At 41.5% G+C, this 24,383-nt stretch overlaps 1 protein-coding gene across 1 annotated transcript in view; it reads right to left on the bottom strand.

Moving 5' to 3' along the window:
- The window catches only part of ryr2a (ryanodine receptor 2a (cardiac)), a 264,075-nt gene extending 243,484 nt beyond the window's left edge, over positions 1 to 20,591 (bottom strand). The window contains exon 1 of the mRNA XM_087845211.1: positions 20,484 to 20,591. Coding sequence (XP_087701337.1) covers positions 20,484 to 20,531 — 48 coding nt within the window. The 5' untranslated portion in view covers positions 20,532 to 20,591. The remainder of the gene's footprint in view (positions 1 to 20,483) is intronic.
- Positions 20,592 to 24,383: the final 3,792 nt, after the last annotated feature.

The raw sequence follows: 24,383 nt of genomic DNA, 5'->3' as shown, positions 1-24,383 counted from the left end.
GCTGTCACACTCGCGTCTTTGATAAGAGATAGTAATTTTAGACAAAGTTAACCTCAGTCAATACAAAATGCACTTTTGAAATGATGATTTCATCCAGCCCTGTAATAAGTAATTATCCCCCTTGTTAAATCATGAATTCACTGTGATTACCCACACTGTTCTGGAAAGCAACTCTAGCCACTTCCAGGTCCTAGTACTGCCTGACCGGGCGAATCAACCGTCTGTGGAAGAGTTACTTTATTACTTGAAAGAACATCAGGGCCCTTCACAATCAGCTCTTTGAGGACAGCTATAGCAGATTTTTCTTTTTTTACAGTTTGATAATACATTTCATGCAAACAAATCCTTTATACTCAGGCATCATACTTAACTTTGAACATTCAAAAATCTTATTTCTACAAAATGCAAAGAAATGAGGGACAAAGGGCAACAAAAAAGAAAGGAAAGACAGAAGTTTGGCAGAAAGAAATTAAATATGTTATTAATACAAGTCACACCGGTTTAATATGGGAGCACAAGCCGTATGAAGTTACATTTCTGGCTTCTAAAAATCCCCAAAACTGTGTCCCATCAGTGCAGTTCAGTATTCAACTTTGTCAACATGGTAGGGAAGTTTTTTGGGTTTTTTAGTTTGTAGAAATTCTTTATTAGTCCATTGTTAAAGAAGCTTAGTCAGATTTGAGAAGCCATTCTTAGATTATTATAAAAATCAATCATGAAAAGAAATATAAACTTCTTATAATGTATTATAGTGTATAATATAAATTTATTTTAATAATGAAAACGCTGCGATGACTAAAGAAGTGCAGAGATTTTTTGCTTTATCAGTGGTAAACAATTCAAGCACGTGGCAATCCTAAAAACAACATGCAGTACAAATAAAAGTCACTAAACTTGCCAGTTTGTCTCTTGAATGTCCAAATCAAGACATTCTTTGATTACTGACCCACACATATAGTTCTTACACACACACACTGAACATTCTGGACATTGTTTTCACTTCATCACTTAAACCACTTTAAGCATATTTGCACTGCACAAGACACTATATAATGTGGATTGCACAACACTGGACATTATATTCTTCATTTCCAGTTAATACTTGTACAGCTGCTGTTATTGTGTATATATATATTTATATTTATATTTCTTCATACATTCTTATATATTTCTATACTGTGTATTGTGTATTTTGTTGTACAGTTATTTTATTTTCAACTTTAATTTATATATTTTATCTTATTCGTTCCCAGTTAAATTTACCCTTCATTCTAATTTGTGTTGTACAGTTATTTCATCTTTAACTTTAATTTTTATATTTTATTTTATTTTATTCCTTCCTAGTTAAATTTACCCCTTTTAATTTTCATATTTATTTCCTATCTTATTCATAGCCTTTTCTTTTTTTCTTTATGGTCACGAGCAGTTGTCTAAGCATTTCACTGCATATCGTACTGTGTATGACTGTGTATGTGACAAATAAAATTTGAATTTGAATAAAATTTGAATTTGTGATTGTGGGAATGTCATCTCACACATGCAAGTTTGAATGTAAACAGATTTTAATTGACCCTTCATAGGGAGAAGAATATTTTGAGCGTGGCACCTCAGCCTTCAAGAGTGACCAGTTTAACCAGGCAGCTGCAGGTGGGCAGCTCGGGGTACGGATGTTTGGGGAGGGGGAGATGAAGCTAAACCTGTTCAAAATATGTGGAACAGATTATTAAAGATTAAGCCAATAATTACAAAAACAAGGACAATTATTTACTATATGATTAGTTATACGAAAGCAAATACATGTTCCTGTCACCACTGACAGAGGTAAGAGCATCCTTTACTGGCAATAACACGAGGAGGAGCCGGAGGCATTTATAATCAGTTACTCTACATATTCACGTTTCTTAAATCCTTTATGTGCACACAAATCTCCACACAGATCAAAACACATTTGCAAATGAAAAACAAACACCTTAGTCGCAAAGCTTTCCCTCCTGTGTGCTGTACTTTCATCTACCTTTACGCTTTACCTCCTCAGCTCCTCTCCTATCTGTCACTTCTGTTTTCTCATCAGCTCTGCATTACAACAGTCTGCTATAATCTTTCAGATTACATAAGAGCACTGCAGTGAGAAGCTGCAAGGAGGGAGAAATGCAGAAAAGTGAGGGGTGCTGTGCAATATTTACTTTCACTGCTATACAAACCTGATGCTCTCTGTTACTGTCCACACTGTGAGGACGGTGATACAAAGTTTATTCAACTGTAAATAACATATAAATAAAATAGAGTCAAATTGAAGCTCCTTCATTCTGCTCCACGGTGCAGAGAGGCTCCAAAATATTCAGTGCCTTTATGGAGCTGCTGCTGAATATCAGTTAGTTACTTATCCACTTCCTGAGAAAAAGCCTCCTGCTTATATCACCACGTGTGTTAATATGGAAATAATAAAAATTTAAAAAATAAATAAAAATAAATAAAAATAAATAAAAATAAATAAAAATAAATAAATAAATAAATTAAAAAAATAATAAATAAATAAATAAATACATACATACATACATAAAATAAATAAATAAATAAATAAATAAATAAATAAATAAAAAATAATAATAATAATAATAATAAAAAAGAAAATAAAAAAATAATAAAAATAAAAAAAATTAAAATAAAAAAAGGAATATTGTATTTGTTTTTTACTTGCTGTGTTTTTATATGTGTAGTATGGCCAGGCCCCTCTCTTGGAAATGTCAATCTCAATGAGACTCATTATTTATCTTTATAAATAAAAGAGAAAAGTCAAAAAAAAAAGAAAAAAAAAAGGAAATAATAAAAATCTCCATAACACATGTCCAGATTTTGACCACTTGAGTAAAAGAGAAACAAGCTGTGAACTGATATGATCTGTGGGGTTTGTTGAGGTTTCAAAAGTTTCATCATTATTATTTTTTCAGTTTTTTAGTTTAGAGCTTTTAAGGATTCTCAGTAATGTTGTTTTAGACGTTTTAGAGAGTTTGGGAAATTTTGGGGGGAATTTTATTATATTTGATTCTTTAAAGCTTAATTGATAATAGGTTTCCTGTATCTTAAGTCTTCATCCTTGGAAAAAGAAAAAGTTTAAAAAAAGTAGTATTGTTAGGTCTTTACCTTATAATATAAAGTGCCTTGGGATAACTGTGTCGTGATTTGGTACTATATGAATAAAACAGAATTAAACTGAACTTGTTAGATGTTGTTTCTTGTGTCTTGTCTCTCTTCCTGTCATTTACCTTGATTGTGTTTAGTATATTTGATTTTTTTTACTTAAATGTATGTATGCTGTATGCATTTTGTTCATTCCTAAGTTGTGAGTGTACACCAGCCAAAATACTGTCTTTAGTTATTAACATTTGAAATGATGAAGGCACTTGAAAATGGTAAATGGTCTGTATTTGTATAGCGCTTTTCTAGTCCCTAAGGACCCCAAAGCACTTTACACATTCACACACTGGTGATGGCAGCTACATTGTAGCCACAGCCACCCTGGGGCGCACTGACAGAGGCGAGGCTGCCGGACACTGGCGCCACCGGGCCCTCTGACCACCACCAGTAGGCAACGGGTGAAGTGTCTTGCCCAAGGACACAACGACCGAGACTGTCCAAGCCGGGGCTCGAACCGGCAACCTTCCGATTACAAGGTGAACTCCCAACTGTTGAGCCACGACTGAAAAGTAACACAAAGTTAGCTGCCTTTCCAGGAAAACACAAAAACCTTTCAGAAGTACGTAAGGTTTTGTGAGAGCACAAAACCCTGTTTAGTCTTTCCCTCCCAGGCTTCTAGACTTCTGATTGGTCAACATTTCTACAAAGTTAGGATTTGACATGTTCTTGATGGATTTGACTTCGTTTTACTGTTTACATGCGGGCGGAGATATTTTTTCAAAACGAAAGTGGTTTTCAAAAATACCCGTGTACATGTGGAGGTAGCCCCACAGGGGAAATTGAGTTGTCATACAAGCAAATATACAACAAACAACAAGCACTCATATAAATGAGAGTAGAAACAGAGTTATGATAGAAAGATATTAATTGACGGCCCTTTGGTGGCCCAGATCAGGCTTGCCAGAGGTAATCCACACACGGGCCAGCAGAGGACCACCAGTGTGTCTGCAACTGGCCTTGTTATGGCCCATGTGTGGGCCACCTCTGGCAAACCAGATCTGGGCCAACAAAGGGCCGTCATTCTTTGCGGTGTGTGGGCCATGTGTAAGCACATTGTGTGGGCCATGTGTAAGCACATTGTGTGGGCCTGATCTGGGCCATACCAATTTTGCTATGTGGGATGTTGTTGTTTGTCGGCTCTTGTCAGCTGTCTGGAGACAGGAGGATTGCAGACAAACCTCCTGTCAATAACTAATTGTGATAATATCAAGAATGAATAAGCATGTTCTTGCAAGAGTTCTTATGTTAGAGCCTAAACGTCAGTTCAGGAGTAAGGCTTCAGTTGAGGAGGAAGAGGATGAAAGGCAGTTGCAGAGAGTAGTGGTGGAGGAGGCAGCTTAAAAAAGCTGAGGACAAAAATAAATAGAAAAATGTTAAATGGTTAAATATTGTTCGACTGTAACTGTTATCACTATTTATCTGATTCCACTGTATCACATAAATACTTTTTGCTTGTCTTCTTCTATCCAAATCAGCAGAAAGTGATTAACAAAGATTCTCTTTCTGTCGATGGTGATTGCTGCTCCCAACAGAGCAGCAGAATTGGCAGGCATCATCATGTCCAATATAGCAGAAACCTGCACATGCAGAGTCTCAATGCACTGATGCCAGTGACGTGGGATTGGGCGCAGTTATGGCTCAACAGACTGAACTTTGCCAGCTGCAGCTTGAACCAAACAGAAATAAAGGACTTCACCACAGAGCAGGAGCATCTCGCTGTTGTGTTGCTGTCGCTGCTGTGGAAAAACGGTGGCATCACCTGAAGGAAGGCATTTCACTTCCCTTGTACCAAATCTTAGAAATATGGTATTTAACCACATCCTTCTTCTGGATGGCTTTACCTTGGCCTCAAGTATCAATGTGAGGAATCTCGATTAGATTCTTGACCAGGATATATGCTTCAGTGGTTTCCTAGATATGCTAATCAAATGTAAAATTTTAACTATTACAAATATGTCTGTGAAGGTTCTCAGTCATCCAGGTCATTGTAGTCAAAGGAGCTTGCAAAGAAACGCATCTGGACTTCTTTAAGTTACTTGAAGACGTTTCACCTCTCATCTGAGAAGCTTCTTCAGTTCTAAGGTCAAATGGTGGAGAGTCCCAGATTTAAACCTAGTGGGAGTTTCCCCCCACAGAGGGACAAAAGGAAAGAAGCCATTTACGTCCACTGTGAGCGACCATCTTTGAACAGAGGCGGTGGTTTACGACACCAACTGTCTGCCATCTATAATCCAGTTTTGAGTTCCCTCCCCAGACGCCTTAAAGCCCACTCACATCCTGGGCCATCTGACCTCAGGAATTCGCATGATAAGGTGGGGCCAGGTTTCACAATGAGCTCACCTAAAACTCTGGCTGATTGGGACCCACACCCAGTTTCACACCTTGGCTCAGGCGATTAGAGGATCATCAGGGGGTCCTTTTGTCCCTCTGTGGGGGGAAACTCCCACTAGGTTTATATCTGGGACTCCCCACCATTTGACCTTAGAACTGAAGAAGCTTCTTGGATGAAGGTGAAACGTCTTCAAGCAACTTAAAGAAGTCCAGACGCTTTTCTTTGCAAGCTCCTTTGACAACTATTACAAATAATGAAGAAAGAAGTCTGGGATCACATGAAGAGATAAAAGTCACTGAGACAGTTTGTAGCCGAGACTTTTACAGTGCTAAACCAAGCCTTATATGCCATATAGTATGAAAGAATGCAAATGCAGGCCACCACATGTCAGAGTGATACATCTGATGCTAGCTTAATTAGATTCATGTCCCTTTCACATAAGCACTGAGAGACTCTGGAGATCAAACCCAGTGTGACTGAAAACTATTCTGACAGTCTAAGCTGTTCTGAAGGGATTCACCTTCAGCTTTATCAAACTGAATTTATTGACTCTGAATATATTTTTTAAAAGCCCAGTTTACTGAAACAAGCCAAGCTCAAAAAACCAAACAAGCACATCTGTTCTATTAGGACTATTTAACATTACAATTGCTAAGAAAAGAACATTCCCAGTTAAGATTCTGACTCGTGCCTCGCCCTCTTTCTCTGTTCATCCTTTGAACCTGTTAAAGGTCACCTTCAAAGCATGTTCACAAGCCCCGGTGTACACGCAGTCCTGTAGACCGCTGGTAGCACTCCCACTGCTTACCTTTTGACCCACTAGGCATCCATTATTCTGTCTTTAAATGTAAACGGTTGACATCAACTTTAATAATAGATTTCTATGAATATCGCGGATATCGTAGTCCTGTTTACATAATCAAAATCCTGTGAAAGAGTTCCACCTTTACAGGTATCCAGAGAGTCACTGATACCCTCGACAATAACCTGAGGAGGCGTGGCATCGAGAGACATTCACAGACAGGCAAGCAGAGACAAAAAAAATGCTGTTATGAGCTCACAAACAGACAAAGATCTCAATTTTGAACTATCTTCAAATACATGAATAAAGAATCAGCTGAATTAAAAGGCTTAAGCAGTGAGTGACATGGTTAACTGTGAATATCTACAGAGGACTAAAGGCTGTTTAAACATTCTCACAAATGCTAATCTAAAGTGCTGAGTGAGCCTGCACATGCTCAACTTGTAAGAACCACCGCTCCCGCTCCATCATCATTACAGCTTTCCCTGCTAAAGTTCAAAAGGAGTTATTAACAACTTTTTATCACTCATTCTTCTCTAGATCACATACTCTGACCAAGAGGAAACTCATCTGTTAAGATGCTCAATCACTGAAGCTCGTTTATCTGTTAATGCTAATTATGTTTCCATAAAAAGAGCTGATCCAAACCGATGTCTGAACAGTGAAAGCAGACCAGCTGGTCTCTCAGCTTGCCCAGCTCCAGTCAGTGTCCAATGAGAACGAAATAATCGCAACTTTCAGCAGCAATAACCAACAGGTCAGGAGTTTTATGACAGCAATGCTGGAGATGAAAGGAGAGAGATCTTTGAAATACAAAACAACATTAAAAAAGCTGAGAACAAAAGTAAATAGAAAAATGTTAAATGGTTAAATATTGTTCGACTGTAACTGTTATTACTATTTATCTGATTACAAAATATCAGCCTGACCAAATGACAACGGGAGGAAACCAATATGTGAAAGAAATGAGCAACAGTACTGATTTTCAGTTACTTACACCTTCTTTAATACGTAGTATGACCTCTACAGCTGAGACTAATGAGTGTTTTTCCACATGTTTGCACATCTGTATCATGAGGAATCTGCTGTGTTCAAACACTGAAGTGTGAAATAATCCTCATTTCAACACAAATTCAGACTCAGACTCACAGATGGCTGTCAGCTCGATGTTAAGAGGCTGCTGTACACCTGCGGTTAATAATACAAATAACATGAATACTGTAATGTGGTAATTGTTTTTCATTCTCATTTGATAAACTGGCTCCAAAAAAAACAAAGACAAAGAAGGAAAAACAAAAACTCAAAAATGCACTGAGGCCTCAAAATGCAGAATCTCAATGCAATGGCTGAGCTTGCCATGTCCATGCTGTATATACAGTCTACTGCCTGATACGAGTGAGGAAGTTTGCGTTCTTGACTGCTCTGACATTACTGTCAACTTTAAAAATAATATTTTGAATTGTCTGAAATTCAGTCACAATAAAAAACTGTTTTTACTTCCAAAGTGTCAGCGCTAACAATTCAATTCAATTCAATTCAATTTTATTTATTTAGCGCCAAATCACAACAAAAGTCACCTTAAGGCGCTTCATAGATACAGAGAAAAACCCAACAATCATTTGACCCCCTATGAGCAGCACTTTGGCGACAGTGGGAAGGAAAAACTCCCTTTTAACAGGAAGAAACCTCCAGCAGAACCAGGCTCAGGGAGGGGCGGGGCCATCTGCTGCGACCACCGTCTCACCAGTCACCCAAATTTTCATGGTTTCCAGACAATATTTGTATCTAGAAATCCAATTAGCCTCTGGGCCCAGAAATGATGCAGAGACATTTTGATCCGACCTGAAAATGTTTAGTCTCGGGTGAACAATGTTAGGGCACTAATGGCTGGCCAGCATACAGTTGGTTTGTTAGTTCTTGGTTTCAGCAGGTCAAATTCATGCAAAGGATTCTGACCAAATGCACATTAACATGTTAAAGCTAAACTCTGTTGAACACGTCACAGGAGTTCACAGCAATTTGCATAAATGTGCTGTCGCGTCTAAATAAAGGTGTATTACACACACACAAACACACAAACACACGCGGGGGCAGTTTTTGATTGATAGCGAGAGAACTGTGCAGCTTTGATGGAGAGGTAACATTTATGACACTAGGAGGGAAGTCATTAAACTTTCATACTGTATGAAAGTAAGTAAGCCTCCAGCTCATTCTGCTGCAGATTTGCTGTTGTCCATGGCATTGTTGTCCTGGAGTATGACCCAGTTTCAGCCAAGCTTTAGCTGTCAGACAGATGGCCTCACATTTGACTCTACAATACTTTGGCAAACAGAGAGTTCACATCGACTCTATGACTACGAGGTGCCCAGGGTCCTGTACTACGAACGAGTTCAACATACCCAGGGTATCTTTCCATTAAATGGATTCACTTACCCAAACACTGCCAATCAAGTTAAGCGATCACATGAAGCTGACTGTCAATTCACTGAAGTTTTCTTCCACCTGCTCACATGAAAGGGTGGCACTGGTAGCATTTGACTAATCACAAATATGGCAGCAAAACAGCTTTTAAATAGAGTATTTAAAAGCAGAATGGGAGGCAGAGCCTTCAGCTGTGAAACTAGCTCCCAGTTTGGATTCAGGAGACAGCCACCCTTTACTTTTAAGATTACACTTCAAACTTTTCTTCATTTTCTTCAGCCTCCCTTAGTTATGCAGCAGTAGGTCTAGGCTGCTCGGGGTTTCCCATGATGCTCCAAGTGTTTCTTCTTCTCTCACCGTTTATTTCCCCACTCACTGTGTTTATGCAACACTCTATATTTAATGATTAATGGCTCTGTCTCTCGTCCACAGCATGTCTTTATCCTGTCTTCCTTCTCTCACCCCAACCAATCACAGCAGATGGCCCCGCCCCTCCCTGAGCCTGGTTCTGTCTGAGGTTTCTTCCTGTTAAAAGGGAGTTTTTCCTTCCCACTGTCACCAAGGTGCTGCTCATAGGGGGTCATATGATTGTTGGGTTGCCTTTAAGCATCTGTTATAATTTTTGGTACAATGTAAAAAGAACTGAATTGAGTTGAATTGAAGTGTGAGGGGTTTGTGCTGATATGCATCATGATGCACATGATGATCAAAGAGCTCCTCTTTAGTATCTCAATTGGCCAAAAGACACAGTTTCAGAAGTATTGTGGTTTGCTAACACCTTTGCAAACCTAAGCCGTGCTGTCATGTATTTTTTTAGAGAGGCTCCTGTCCACCGTTCCATAAAAGCCATATTTGCTCAGTCTTTTTCTAATTGTACTGTCATAAACTTTTAACCTTACAATGCTCACTCAGGCCTGTAGACATTTGGAGTGAATTTCCTGTGGTGTCCACTCCTAGGACAGTGCACACTGACAGTAGATTGATAGACTATTTATGACCAAGACTGATTGGAAGGGTCATAAAGCCCATCAACAACTGCTGATGTCTTTTCTTTGCTTTCACCTCGGCTGTTATAGAGATGGTCACAAATGGTGATGATCAATTAATCAATTGCATTTGATTGTCAACACCTGGATGTTTCTCTTTCTTTTAATTCTGATGGAAGCAGTAGGGGTGTACTTAATGTTTCACACACTGTGTCACTGTTGGCCTAATTTTTGTTAAATAAATGATAACAGGGTCTCATCATGAGTTTAATTTTAAGACCTGCTGAGGACAGGTTTATTTGAGCTCTTGTTACATAAAACCTACACTTGAAGAAGGTTGCTTTTGTTTGTCTGTGCAAGGAGAACAATTTCAGTAACAAACAAAAATGCATCAACTTTGTTTGTTTTGTTTGTTGTCAAACAGGGATTAGTTTATTTATTTCACTAAATAGAAAAAATCTGATCCTGCTACCAACGACCACATTATTAGTGTGACATGCTTATTTAGCCCAGCGTGTTTAGTTGGGAATTTTATGTGCATGCTCCTTGAAGTGACAGCAATTGGAAAATTAAAAGAAAGTTTCAAGATTAAGGAGAAAAAGGAAAAAAAACATACACTGATAGGGTGATGCACTGGTTTGACACTGTACCTGTCATAGACAGTCACGGATCTGCACTCTTCTTGCGTCATGCTACTTGTTTTAGAAGCTGTGTTCTTAACTTCCATCTGTGTTATAAAGTGTATAGTGGGTCAGCAGCGTGTGTTTAAAAACGGTTTAGCTCCACAGGGCGGTCAGCATGTCCTTACATGGGGAACTAAGCTCCCTTGATGAATTTAGGATGGTGCTTAGATGGCATAATGGGTACATTGAGTTTTATGCTAACACAAATAAGCTCAGCATCACTGCTCCTGAAAACAGTCTACACTCTTTGTGCCATTCCTTACTCTCAAATCCTCTTACAGTAGGCTACACCTCTTTCTGCTAATTTCACCCACACTGTGGTTACAGGTACTTGTGAAATTATATTATTCACTTTCAGCACTAACCTGAGTCCATAAAAACAAACAGCTGAAGATGAGAAAGTGCTATGACAAACATGTTTGTTTCCTCTCACAGGGAACTCTAGTCACCTTGTCACCATGTCTGTTAGTGAGCAAAACAAGAAGCAATATGATGCTGTTATACAACCAGAAAAGAAATGTTAAATGTATTTCATCCTAACATATTTCCTATTGTTGCATGTGTAATGCTAGCATTATCCGTTGTAGCCATCAGCCACCTAGAACTGACGTTTTGTTAACTTTGTTAGAGATCGCCATTTGTGACATCTGCCCCCTGACCTCATCACTGTGTACATTCATCCACAGAGTCGCACAGAGGTTTGAACAATAGATTCATTCACTTCATTCCTTTGTGAGTAACACTGACACTGCTCGTCAGGTCAGATGTTCTTTTAAATACAAGCGCGCTGATGCTCACAGGTGTACACACGGGTGCTCACACACACAAACTACACCCTTTTTGGCTCCTACCTCAAAGCACACTGTGCGCTGTCGATCTTACGTGCTGCACAATAATGTTTAATATTTAGTATTTACTGTTATATTCCCATATATCATTGTGATGTTGTTTATTGTATTGCTCTTTTTTTCTTCTGCTGCTTGTTTTCTCTTTTTTCTTTCTCAACAGGTGATCCAGGTGATAGATGGATTTTTGTCTGCTTATTTTGTTGGTTTTTGGTTTTTGCCCTTTATCCCCGTCCCTCTTCACCGCTGTTTTTCTTTCCCTCTTTCTTTCTCCCCTTTCTTTTCCCCAGTCAAGTCTGTCCCGTATTTAGCAAGTGAAAATAAAATAAAATAAACAATAAAAGGTAAAAAAATAAATGTTCTTGTGTGGCATGATTACAAATAACATATGTGTTACTTAAAATGGCTGGTTATTTGTATCAAACTGATTCAAAGGTCCCCTCTGTGAATTTCTACTTTAACATGGTGCAGGGATATGTTATTTGGGGGGGGTTGCTTTGCAATGTGGTAGAATCCCCCAAGGAAAAAGGTGTATTACACACACACATGGCTCTTTGTCTGGTCCTGGGTGAGGGACCAGACAAAGTGCAATTCGAAGGACCCCTTTAACTGTCAAAAGAGCAAAGGACCTGTGTACCCTGCACAAGACTGGGTTACCACGGCCCCATCCACAAAGAGCGACTGGTGCCCAGGCGCAGTCCGAAAAACCCGCCCTGGCAGACTGATTTCCGACTATCGAGGGTGGCTTTTGGGACATGGAATATCACCTCTCTGAAAGGGAAAGAACCTGAACTAGCTTGGGCTCGGGAACCAGTCTCCTGGAGAGGGGATCGACGTTGTTCCAATCTGGAATTGCCTTCAGCAAGAGGTAGTGAGCAGGGTGGGCAATCCTTTATCTGCTCATTACACTGGAATGTCTGCCAGTGAGTGAGGCGGGTGTTTCCCTGCGTCTTCAGCTTGGGGAACAGGTCCTGACTGTTATCTGCAATTATTTGCCAAGTGACAGGTCAGAATACCCAACCTTCTTGGAGTCAGTGGTGGTGGGTGCTACATGTAGCGAATCCATTTTCCTACTGGGAGACTTTAATGCTCATGTAGGCAATGACAGCAAGACCTGGAGAGGCGTGATTGGGAGGAACGGCCTGCCCGATCTGAAATTAAGGTGTGTTCTGTTATTGGACTTCATCCATAGTGAACACAGTCCATCAGGGCTGCCCTCTGTCACAGATTCTGGACATAGGCATAGCCAGATGGTGGGAGGCTTTTGCTTTGGTGACCTCAGAATCTCATCCCTCCTTTTTGCAGGTCATGTGGTTCTGCTGGCTTCATGAGGTAGTGATCTGCAACTCGCGTTGGAGCGGCTGAATGTGAAGCAGGGGGAAAGAGGATCTGCACTTCCAAGTCTGAGTCCATGGTCCTCAGTCGGAAAAGAGTGGGGAAAAACTAAACAAACAAAAAACACACTTGAATTTTGCTCATTTTGACCTAAAGCAGGAACATAATGGTCACTTGCCATTTGCATCTTTCATGCAGCTTTTATAAACTCTTTAAAGTGAGAAAATGTAATGGGACAGTGAATTCATCCTTAAGAAGCTGATTTACTTTTCCAGTGTCGCTCCTTAATCCCAGTTAAGTGGAACCAGCTAGTCCCAAACAGGTGTCGTCGTTGTCTCAACTGCAACAAGATGAGCCATCTTCACCTTCTCCTCATTGAAATGCAAGTAGCTGGTTTCCACTCGTTCATCAGTTCCAGTATTAACTGTTCCACTTTTACTTTCTCCCTCTAATGCTGCTTCAACCCTCAGACTTTCATGCTCCAACTTAATCTTCTCAGTGTTTGCTTCCCCATCTCTAATCTCATGTGCTGATCAACAAACAGTTCTGACCTGATATCACTGGACTGCCTCCAGAGGTTTACTTAAAATTGTGAGTCCTTCAACAAGGACTTCCTTCAACAGCCTCTACAAATTAACTGTCAACTAGAAGTTCATTTAAAAAATTCAAGAAAAAAACAAACAGACAAAGTGAGAAACACAATCACAGAGAAATTGGTAACACTGTCTCCTCTTGGCTACACTGTCTCCTCTTGGTTACACTGTCTCCTCTTGGCTAGATTGTCTCCTCTTGGTTACACTGTCTCCTCTTGGCTAGATTGTCTCCTCTTGGTTACACTGTCTCCTCTTGGTTACACTGTCTCCTCTTGGTAACACTGTCTCCTCTTGGTAACATTGTCTCCTCTTGGCTAGATTGTCTCCTCTTGGTTACACTGTCTCCTCTTGGTTACACTGTCTCCTCTTGGTAACACTGTCTCCTCTTGGTAACACTGTCTCCTCTTGGCTAGATTGTCTCCTCTTGGTAAGACTGTCTCCTCTTGGCTAGACTGTCTCCTCTTGGTTACACTGTCTCCTCTTGGCTAGACTGTCTCCTCTTGGTTACACTGTCTCCTCTTGGTTACACTGTCTCCTCTTGGTAACACTGTCTCCTCTTGGTAACACTGTCTCCTCTTGGCTAGATTGTCTCCTCTTGGTTACACTGGCTCCTCTTGGTAACACTGTCTCCTCTTGGTGACACTGTCTCCTCTTGGCTAGATTGTCTCCTCTTGGTAACACTGTCTCCTCTTGGCTAGATTGTCTCCTCTTGGTTACACTGTCTCCTCTTGGTTACACTGTCTCCTCTTGGTAACACTGTCTCCTCTTGGCTAGACTGTCTCCTCTTGTCTAGACTGTCTCCTCTTGGTTACACTGTGTCCTCTTGGTAACACTGTCTCCTCTTGGTAATACTGTCTCCTCTTGGTAACACTGTCTCCTCTTGGTGACACTGTCTCCTCTTGGCTAGACTGTCTCCTCTTAGTTACACTGTCTCCTCTTGGCTAGACTGTCTCCTCTTGGTAATACTGTGTCCTCTTGGTAATACTGTGTCCTCTTGGTAATACTGTGTCCTCTTGGTAACACTGTCTCCTCTTGGCTAGACTGTCTCCTCTTAGTTACACTGTCTCCTCTTGGCTAGACTGTCTCCTCTTGGTAATAATGTCTCCTCTTGGTAACACTGTCTCCTCTTGGTAACACTGTCTCCTCTTGGCTAGACTGTCTCCTCTTGGCTAGACTGTCTCCTTTTGGTTACACTGTCTCCTCTTGGTAACACTGTCTCCTCTTGGTAACACTGTCTCCTCTTGGTGACACTGTCTCCTCTTGGCTAGACTGTCTCCTTTTGGTTACACTGTCTCCTCTTGGTAACACTGTGTCCTCTTGGTAACACTGTCTCCTCTTGGTGACACTGTCTCCTCTTGGCTACACTGTCTCCTCTTGGCTAGACTGTCTCCTTTTGGTTACACTGTCTCCTCTTGGTAACACTGTGTCCTCTTGGTAACACTGTCTCCTCTTGGTAATACTGTCTCCTCTTGGTAACACTGTCTCCTCTTGGTGACACTGTCTCCTCTTGGCTAGACTGTCTCCTCTTAGTTACACTGTCTCCTCTTGGCTAGACTGTCTCCTCTTGGTAATACTGTGTCCTCTTGGTAATACTGTGTCCTCTTGGTAACACTGTCTCCTCTTGGCTACACTGTCTCCTCTTGGCTAGACTGTCTCCTCTTGGTAACACTGTCTCCTCTTGGTTACACTGTCTCCTTTTGGTTACACTGTCTCCTCTTGGTAACACTGTCTCCTCTTGGCTACACTGTCTCCTCTTGGCTAGACTGTCTCCTTTTGGTTACACTGTCTCCTCTTGGTAACACTGTCTCCTCTTGGTTACACTGTCTCCTCTTGGTAACACTGTCTCCTCTTGGCTAGACTGTCTCCTCTTGGTAACACTGTCTCCTCTTGGCTAGACTGTCTCCTCTTGGTTACACTGTCTCCTCTTGGTTACACTGTCTCCTCTTGGTAACACTGTCTCCTCTTGGTAACACTGTCTCCTCTTGGCTAGATTGTCTCCTCTTGGTTACACTGTCTCCTCTTGGTAACACTGTCTCCTCTTGGTGACACTGTCTCCTCTTGGCTAGATTGTCTCCTCTTGGTAACACTGTCTCCTCTTGGCTAGATTGTCTCTTCTTGGTTACACTGTCTCCTCTTGGTTACACTGTCTCCTCTTGGTAACACTGTCTCCTCTTGGCTAGACTGTCTCCTCTTGGCTAGACTGTCTCCTCTTGGTTACACTGTGTCCTCTTGGTAACACTGTGTCCTCTTGGTAACACTGTCTCCTCTTGGTAATACTGTCTCCTCTTGGTAACACTGTCTCCTCTTGGTGACACTGTCTCCTCTTGGCTAGACTGTCTCCTCTTAGTTACACTGTCTCCTCTTGGCTAGACTGTCTCCTCTTGGTAATAATGTCTCCTCTTGGTAACACTGTCTCCTCTTGGTAACACTGTCTCCTCTTGGTAACACTGTCTCCTCTTGGCTAGACTGTCTCCTCTTGGTAACACTGTCTCCTCTTGGTAACACTGTCTCCTCTTGGCTAGACTGTCTCCTTTTGGTTACACTGTCTCCTCTTGGTAACACTGTGTCCTCTTGGTAACACTGTCTCCTCTTGGTGACACTGTCTCCTCTTGGCTACACTGTCTCCTCTTGGCTAGACTGTCTCCTTTTGGTTACACTGTCTCCTCTTGGTAACACTGTGTCCTCTTGGTAACACTGTCTCCTCTTGGTAATACTGTCTCCTCTTGGTAACACTGTCTCCTCTTGGTGACACTGTCTCCTCTTGGCTAGACTGTCTCCTCTTAGTTACACTGTCTCCTCTTGGCTAGACTGTCTCCTCTTGGTAACACTGTCTCCTCTTGGCTAGACTGTCTCCTCTTACTTACACTGTCTCCTCTTGGCTAGACTGTCTCCTCTTGGTAATAATGTCTCCTCTTGGTAACACTGTCTCCTCTTGGTTAAACTGTCTCCTTTTGGTTACACTGTCTCCTCTTGGTAACACTGTCTCCTCTTGGCTACACTGTCTCCTCTTGGCTAGACTGTCTCCTTTTGGTTACACTGTCTCCTCTTGGTAACACTGTCTCCTCTTGGTTACACTGTCTCCTCTTGGTAACACTGTCTCCTCTTGGCTAGACTGTCTCCTCTTGGTAACACTGTCTCCTCTTGGCTAGACTGTCTCCTTTTGGTTACACTGTCTCCTCTTGGTAACACTGTCTCCTCTTGGTAACACTGTCTCCTCTTGGCTAGACTGTCTCCTTTTGGTTACACTCTCTCCTCTTGGTAACACTGTCTCCTCTTGGCTACACTGTCTCCTCTTGGTTACACTGTCTCCTCTTGGTTACACTGTCTCCTCTTGGTTACACTGTCTCCTCTTGGTCTTGAACCAACTTTTAGGTGTTAACCATTACACTGGAGTAGAGAGCAACCTAAAATACTAGCTTTTACCTACTGCTGCTTCTTTTTACATCAACACAGTGCATATTTTTATTTAAATTGACCTGTACCAGATCTCCTTTGGAATTTTGTGCTCTGGCTTCATTTACTCTCTGCAAACAAACATTTCGCTGTAACAGGGATTAAATGAACACAAACACATAGCTGCTGCCATGCTGTTTGGTTTGTGCTGACACATCATCAGTCACCAGAAACCATGTATTGATCTGCATATAAAGTGCACTTAGCAGGAGTGCTGCAGGATTCGAGGGAGGGGTGCAGAGGAACATGAAAGGTAGGAATGGAGCAGGAGGAAGAAGATGAGACGTAGGGGCAGAGGGAAACAAAAGGCCTGCATGTAAATTTACAAGCCGTTATTAAGTCATGCGTACCTGAAAGAAAGCTGCTTTGCTGTTTTGAGTGTCCAAGTCACAGGAAACAGTAAAGGCGTAGAGGCAGTAGGATGAAACATTATCAAGAGGAGCAAACAGTAATTTTTCAGCAAATCCAGGGGTGACGTAGAAATAAGGCTAGGCTAATGCTTTAAAATAAGTAAATACAAAACGCTGTCTTTGTGCAAGCATTGTACAGCAAACATGTCAAAATCCTTAAATGAGCATCAAAGCAGCCAAGATGAGAGTCAGTCAGTCATAAAGTCATAAAAAGAATGCAGGCGTGTGCTGCGCCTTTGAGCCGAAGTGCAAAGTTTATAGAAGCAATCATATCATCATCATATCACATGAGTCCTGCTAAAACTACTAAACAATGTACATTTAATTCTGCACCACAACAGCAGCCACATTTGACATCATTTATCTAAGAGCTACAAATAAACAAACAAACAAATAAATCTAACCACGGGACTATTTTTTACATGTTATTACTGATGATAATATTTAATTATCCCATAAACCTCCTCAGGCACTCTAATATAAGCCTGACGCTGCACACTTTGTACTACTTCAAACATAAATAAAAACATAAAAGTACACATGAAACAAATGAACTCATTATAACAAAGCTCACATCATGGACTCGTGAATGTCTCTTCAGTCAGTATGTTCAGGAATTACATTAAATGACGAGCTTTGGCATGAAAGCAGTGCCTCCTGCTGCAGCCACGGCTCACAGGCTGAGATGGCGACTGGTGGAAGCTTGTCTGTGTAGTAAGCAGGAGTCTCCACCTCCAACTCTGCTTTTGCTTTTAATTTCCTGCTACATGTCTGGGTGCTGAAAGCAGCATTCTGAGGAAAATGCCCACAGGACAGTATAACAGATCACCTTCACCTTAGTGGTTGAAACACAAGCACCCACTCCAATCATGACGATAATAAACTCAAAGTAAAATGTGCAACTTTCCCTACAATTTCCACAAATCCCGTTAAGATATAAGCTTTCTTAAAATTAGAACCACTGGGAGCGCAATGTAGACTTGACTAAACAGACAGTCCGAATAAAACACCCAGTCTGGATACGTCTAAACAAGAAATTTGGTATTTTTATTATAAACATGTTATATTTGTGTAGGAATCATTTTCAAATCTAATATTCAAATCTTATATCAGATGGATGTGGCAGAAAACACTGCCCTCGCATGTGAGCTACAATATATGATACTCTTCAATATTATTATTTAATAATGTTTAACATTATATTTTAATGATAATAATACAAAAATGTAAAACATTACAGAGTGGTTCGTGACCACATGTGACATGTTGAAATGTTTCCGTTTGAATGGTGAAGTGTGACGACCGTATGCCAGTGTAGTACAGCTGACAGCTGTAATTGTCGATATAAATGCAAAGACTTGTCTTTATTTTTAATCTAATCCTGTTGATTTTGAAGGAATTAAATTAGGAATAAAACTAATAGTTTTCAAGTAAAAATACATGAAAACCAAAGATTGTTTGACTTGTCATGTGACTCTGCTGCTGCCATCTTGCTGACTGACTATCAGCTTCTGTAAAAACACTTGTGTTGGTTTTTGAAAGAAAAACAATAATAAAAATAACAATCAGACATAATATTTCACTGTTGAGAAGATTTTCTACAATATTTTGCCATTATGAATTTGATATATCACAATGAGGAGTACTTAGTACTTATTTTAGTGCAATGTTAAACACTGGCTCTGGTCTGATAAAGAAAAAAATATGAACAAGTGTCTATCACAAGCCTCCCCATCAGCCTCCTACTGGATGCACGTGTGGTAGAAATGTAAAAATCTGTGATTTAGAGAAAAGTTGACCTCGCTGACCTGACGGGTTTGACATCTGAACTTGTCTGAGCCTTTTAGCAGACGCACCTACGGCATGAATTTCATAATCCTGCAAGTTATTCACAAACTGTCCATGCCGCCCAGCAGGGTGACAACAATATCCCATCGGCCTTTTACGGCAGAGGAGTGAAATGATATTCCAGTCAGCTACGTTAATGCATGTGTTATTACTTTCTGAGTTTTAATGGCACAAATGTGACATCCAGTAATAGCTCATCAAAATACCCTAAATGAGCTTCAAAAACTGTCACGGAAGAAGAGACTAAAAAGGCCAAACTACTGAAGTAATCCTGTAACAATCTGCCGTTCGCAGCTAATTCTAAAACACGATGAACCTCTGATTCCTTCATATTTAGTCTTTTGACCATCACACTGTCACCCGTGAGCAGCAGCCAACATTGATGCTTTGTGTGCCACCTCGTCTGTGGCGCTCTTCTGGGATTCTGTTACATCTGACTGATGAAATGAAGAACAACAAAAGTCCCCCGCCCCAAGCAGAGGCTTGGTCTTTTTATAAACTTGGTCTTAAAAATCCTGTCTTGGTTGGAGGCGTTTTTCAATAGAGTCAATCTAACATGTTGTCTTTTGATTGTCAGAGTATCCAGAGGAAACGCACACAGGGAGAACATGTAAATTCTGCACTTAAAAGCTTTTGGCTTTGAACCTTGGGTCTGACTCTATTCATATAACACACATTAATCTGACTGACAGAGCATATGAACAATTTTAGCCTAGAAAATTAAGCTCCCCTGGATACAGGACAGGCTGCGACTGCCCATCTATTCACATTTTCCTACCAAAAACTTCAACCTGTTCCAAGGGTTTTCCAGTATCAGCTCGTTGCATCTTAGTACTACTGCAGTCATCAGCAATATGATGGCAACGTTATGTCAGCGACAATCCCCAAAACAAGCAAAACAGATCTGCTGGAATAATCTCAGTCCAGGCCAGAAATGCTGCACGCAGACTAAAACTACACATCAACACGAATGCATATTAATTAAGATGATCTGTGCAGGTATATCAGAGCATCTGTTCCCTTCATCAAGAAAGAAAATACTCTGAGCTCACGCGATCATTCACGTGCAACTTTTTGTAAAGCAACACCTCCTCTCACGTAGAGCTCCGGATGACTGACTGATTTCACCGCATGAGCCTTCCAAAGAGGGACGTCCAGTCCTGCTGGCATGAAGTGCAGCAGATGTTGCAGGCTTCATGCTGCCAGTCTGCACCGCACTGCGCCCCGCATCCACCCAATACACAACACCAGCGCCGCCGCGCAGACTGCAAGCTGCTCAGCTCCTTTTTATGAACAATGACAGCAGCACCACACACCGTTCTCCACCTCTCATCTGCTTGTCCTGTCTTTCTGTTAGTGCCTTTTCACGCCTCCTCCACCCCCTGATCTCCTGTCAGCATGATGCGGACTCCCTGACCAGTGACTTCAATGTGGAGGAGCTGTCATCCCTTAATGCGGTAAACTCCCAGCCCACATCACCGCACGCACGCACGCACACTCACAGAGCCGAGCAGAAAGACGCAGTGAACTCTCACTGCAGCGCCGGTATTTTGCTCCAGAAGCAGCAGAGAGACACTTACAGTGCGCAAGAACTGGATTTCATCCTCGCCTTCTCCTCCTTCAGCCATGGTTAGTGTTCACACGGTGATGCTCGTACAGCGTCTGTGTGCCGAGGCTGGCTGTGCTTGTGTGTGAGTGTGTGTGTGTTGTGTGAGCAGAAAAGGCAACGCATAGATGAACTGCTCTTTCATTGGATGGCTCACGCTCGTCGGGGGCGGAGCTGCACAGGAGCGTGTATGTGTGTAGTGTGAGCGAACGCTACGTTGGTCGGGTTACTCCCTCTGCTGGCCACTTTGGTCCCTGCAGCAGAGAGCATTTAAACTAAACCAGGGGTGAGGAACTCCAGGCCTCAAGGGCCAGTGTCCTGCAGGTTTTAGATCACACCCTGGGTCAGCAGACCTGAATCACATGATTAGTTCAGTTCCTCTCTGGAGAACTTCAGGACATGTTGAGGACATAATTTAGCCATTTAAATCAGTTATGCTGGATCAAGGACTAAAACCTGCAGGACACCGGCCCTTGAGCCCTGGAGTTCCTCCACCTGTGGACTAAACAAAGTCACAGTCATCAGTCTGGGTTGTGTATGTTTGTGTATGTTGATGACATGTATGTTTCAGTTTATTTCATAGTGACAGTAAATGATGATGCTTCAGTCAAAACTGTTATATAATAAGAAAAACTATAGTCACGAGCTGTGGGTAGTGACCAAAAGAACGAGATCGCGGATAAAAACGACAGAAATGAGCTTCCTCCGAGGGTGGCTGGCCTCTCCCTTAGAGATAGGGCAGGGACACCGGAGATCCGGGGTAGAGCCGCTGCTCCTCCACATCGAAAGGAGCCAGCTGAGGTGGTTCGGGCATCTGACAAGGATGCATCCTGGGCGCCTCCTGGGTGAGGTGTTCTGGGCATGTCCCACCGGCAGGAATCCCCGGGACAGACCCAGGCCAGCTGAGAGATATCTCTCGGCTGGCCTGGGAACGCCTTGGTGCTCCTCCGAACCACCTGGAGGAGGTGGCTGGGGAGAGGGCGGTCTGGGGTTCTCTGCTTAGGCTGCTGCCCCCGCGACCCGGCCCCGGATACACAGAAGAAGATGGATGCATGTTCAAACAGCTTGGCTATATCAATGACTATTTAGTGTCAACTTCTTAACCATCTTAAGTCAAATATGACAAATACAAATTTTGTAAATAAAAAGAATTTTGACCTCCTGTATTTCTGCATCATTTAAGTTGACTACAGAATCGAGTAGCCCCTGTTTTCACAAAGAAACTTGAATGGTTTTGTCTTTCCTTCTGGAGGTATGTGGCTGTGGCTTCATGATGTTCCTGTTGTCCTCTGGGATACCCAGGTACTTGTAGCCGTCCTCTATGTCTGCAATTCTGCGTCCTTCAGTCCCGATCACCTTCCCTCTCGTTGCAGCCCTTTGGCCACACTTCTCCTGTCAATTACATCCTGAGGTCATTGCTGCAGACGGGTGGATCCGTGAGTCGATGTTTCGCTCACCCTTAACGTACAACTTGACGTCATCCACTATGGCTCAGGATCACTCCACCCGTGAACCACTTTCAGTGATGTGTCAGCTTAGGGGCTTGAGGCGTATGCAGAACAGCAGTGGGAACAGCCCATCACCCTTATATATTCCACACTCTTCCAGGGTCCCACTGAGTTATTAATGAAGGTAATTAATGTGCCATAAGTCTTGAATTGTACCAAGCACTCCACCCGCCCCTAATTTATACACGTCATTTGTCATATGCATCAACATCTTTTTGGACCTCATATTGACAGTTCCAGTGAAAAACTAGCAAATTAAGAGATTTGGAGTCTGTTTATCTGAAATAAAAACAGCAATCAAGTAAAAAGTGCTTGTCAGTCAATTACCCGATTATTTAGAGCTTCTGAAAATGTGAGACTATTTATAAAACCAGCTTTAATACCTAAAAAAGTTGATACAATGCTTCGGTTAAACCTCTTGATTTAAAGCTGAAAATCTGTCTGTTAGTCACAAATAGATTTTTTAAAGTTTATTCTGCAGTGGTGGTGCACATGGCAAACACAGTGCAAATACTCATCGACCCAAGTGTACAAAAGAATAGATTTGTAGACATAAGTGAAAATCATTATCATTTGTCATCTATAAATAAATTATTTCATGCAATTAAAAAGTTCAGTTGATCTTCAGTTAGACGAGCGTGTTCAGGTGTGCTCCAAATGATTGTTACTGGGCGAAAAGATTTGCTTTACAGTGAAATTAGTGTTTAAAGTGAAGCTTTCTTTGTATGGTTTAAGCTCTAAAAACACTGGACCACATCATCTACGGAGTTGCCTCAGCAGATTATCTGCTTCCATCTTACACTGTCCACATTTTAAATGAAGTTATTATTAGTGTGCCACATGCATCACTCTGCATGCTGTGTAGACCTGTGAAAGTCAAAGGAACAAGGTGTTGAGGACTCAGTGAGGAGCCACAGAAGAGACCCTGTCTCTGTTCACTGTACTGTCCGAGGCTGCAGCTCGGGAACAACAACTCTACTTTGGGATCATGGGAGGCATTTGATCTCATTCAGTCCAGTACATTCAAATCAGTTGTATGTATACGATGACAGTTCACAACAACTGTCATCTTGAGGGTGATACAGGGGGAAACTGTACAGGAAAGATAAAATCAGATTAAAACAATGGGAAGAGTGGGGAGGAATTACTACCATTTAATGGGAAGAGACGAGTAGCAGAGCAGAGAACAGAACAGGACCAAACTAAAGAGTCTGAATAGAAATATTAGCTTTTCCTTCTTTCCTGACGTCTTTGTCACAGTGAAAACTTTAGTATCTTCAATTCTGCCACTTCCAGGTCCACCAATCACAGCAGGTCTCAGTATCATCCTGTAAACCTTCCATGTCATGCCTGACACTCATCTCCACCCACTTCAACCAGCCTGCCCTTTCTTCTTCACTTCTCTTCTACACTGTCCATTGGTTTGGATGCTTAAGCCCAGGTACGTAAAACTGATCTACGTTCACTGCCTCAACTCTGCATTTCTACTAGGGGTGGGGAAAAAATGGATACTATGTAGCATCGTGATATTTTGTTTGCTAATAATGTATGGATACAGGGACAGCAGAAATCGATATTTTGTTACAAAAAGGTTTTTGTGCTCTGACTTCAGAGCATGTTGATCCTTTTTCTGAGCAAGAATCCTGACATTCCTTCACTGTCCAAATGTGTTTCACTTGTTTTTGGCAGCAATAAACATGACAGTTTACTTATTTTAATTTAAGACATGTTTTATTTTAATTAAGTTTAAAACTTTTTTATTTAATGTAAAATTATATTTTGTTTTAATTTACTTTCAAATTCTTCAGTTGCTGAAGGGGCTGCATAGTTTTCATAAACTGCATAGTTCAGAATAGCTATAATTGTACCAGATGGTTGATTCAGTTAAGTTGGACTAGACTGTAATACAAACCGTTCAGTTTGTCAACAATCAAACTGAAATGAGAGAAAGACTGAGTGTGAGACTTTGATATTAGATAAAATGAATATTGATAACGTTTACCTTTATGTACAGAATCTGAATATCGCAAAATATTTTAAAAAATTGCAATAATATCGTATCGTGGGATGTATGCTGATTCCCACCTCTAATTTCTACCCCCCCCCCCCCCAACACACACACACACACACACACACACTCCGTGTTGGTTCCACTAACTTTCCCTCCAGGCTCTTGGACACTGCTGCCTAAGCTCATCTGTCATCACTACTGCAACCAGAAAGAAGCTCAGAGCTGATCCCTGAGTCTTCTTCACACTGACCTGCACCACACATCTCACTGTCCTTGTACATCCCCTGTATCATCCTCAAATACTTCTCCACACCTCCCGACTTTCTCAGTTCCCTCTTGGCAGCCTATCACATGC

Source organism: Neolamprologus brichardi, chromosome 8, assembly GCF_056152115.1.
Source record: "Neolamprologus brichardi isolate AB-2024 chromosome 8, ASM5615211v1, whole genome shotgun sequence".
In the NCBI taxonomy this organism is placed as follows: domain Eukaryota; kingdom Metazoa; phylum Chordata; class Actinopteri; order Cichliformes; family Cichlidae; genus Neolamprologus; species Neolamprologus brichardi.
Note: the sequence above shows the minus strand (reverse complement) of the source record. Positions and strands in the feature narration are given on the sequence as shown.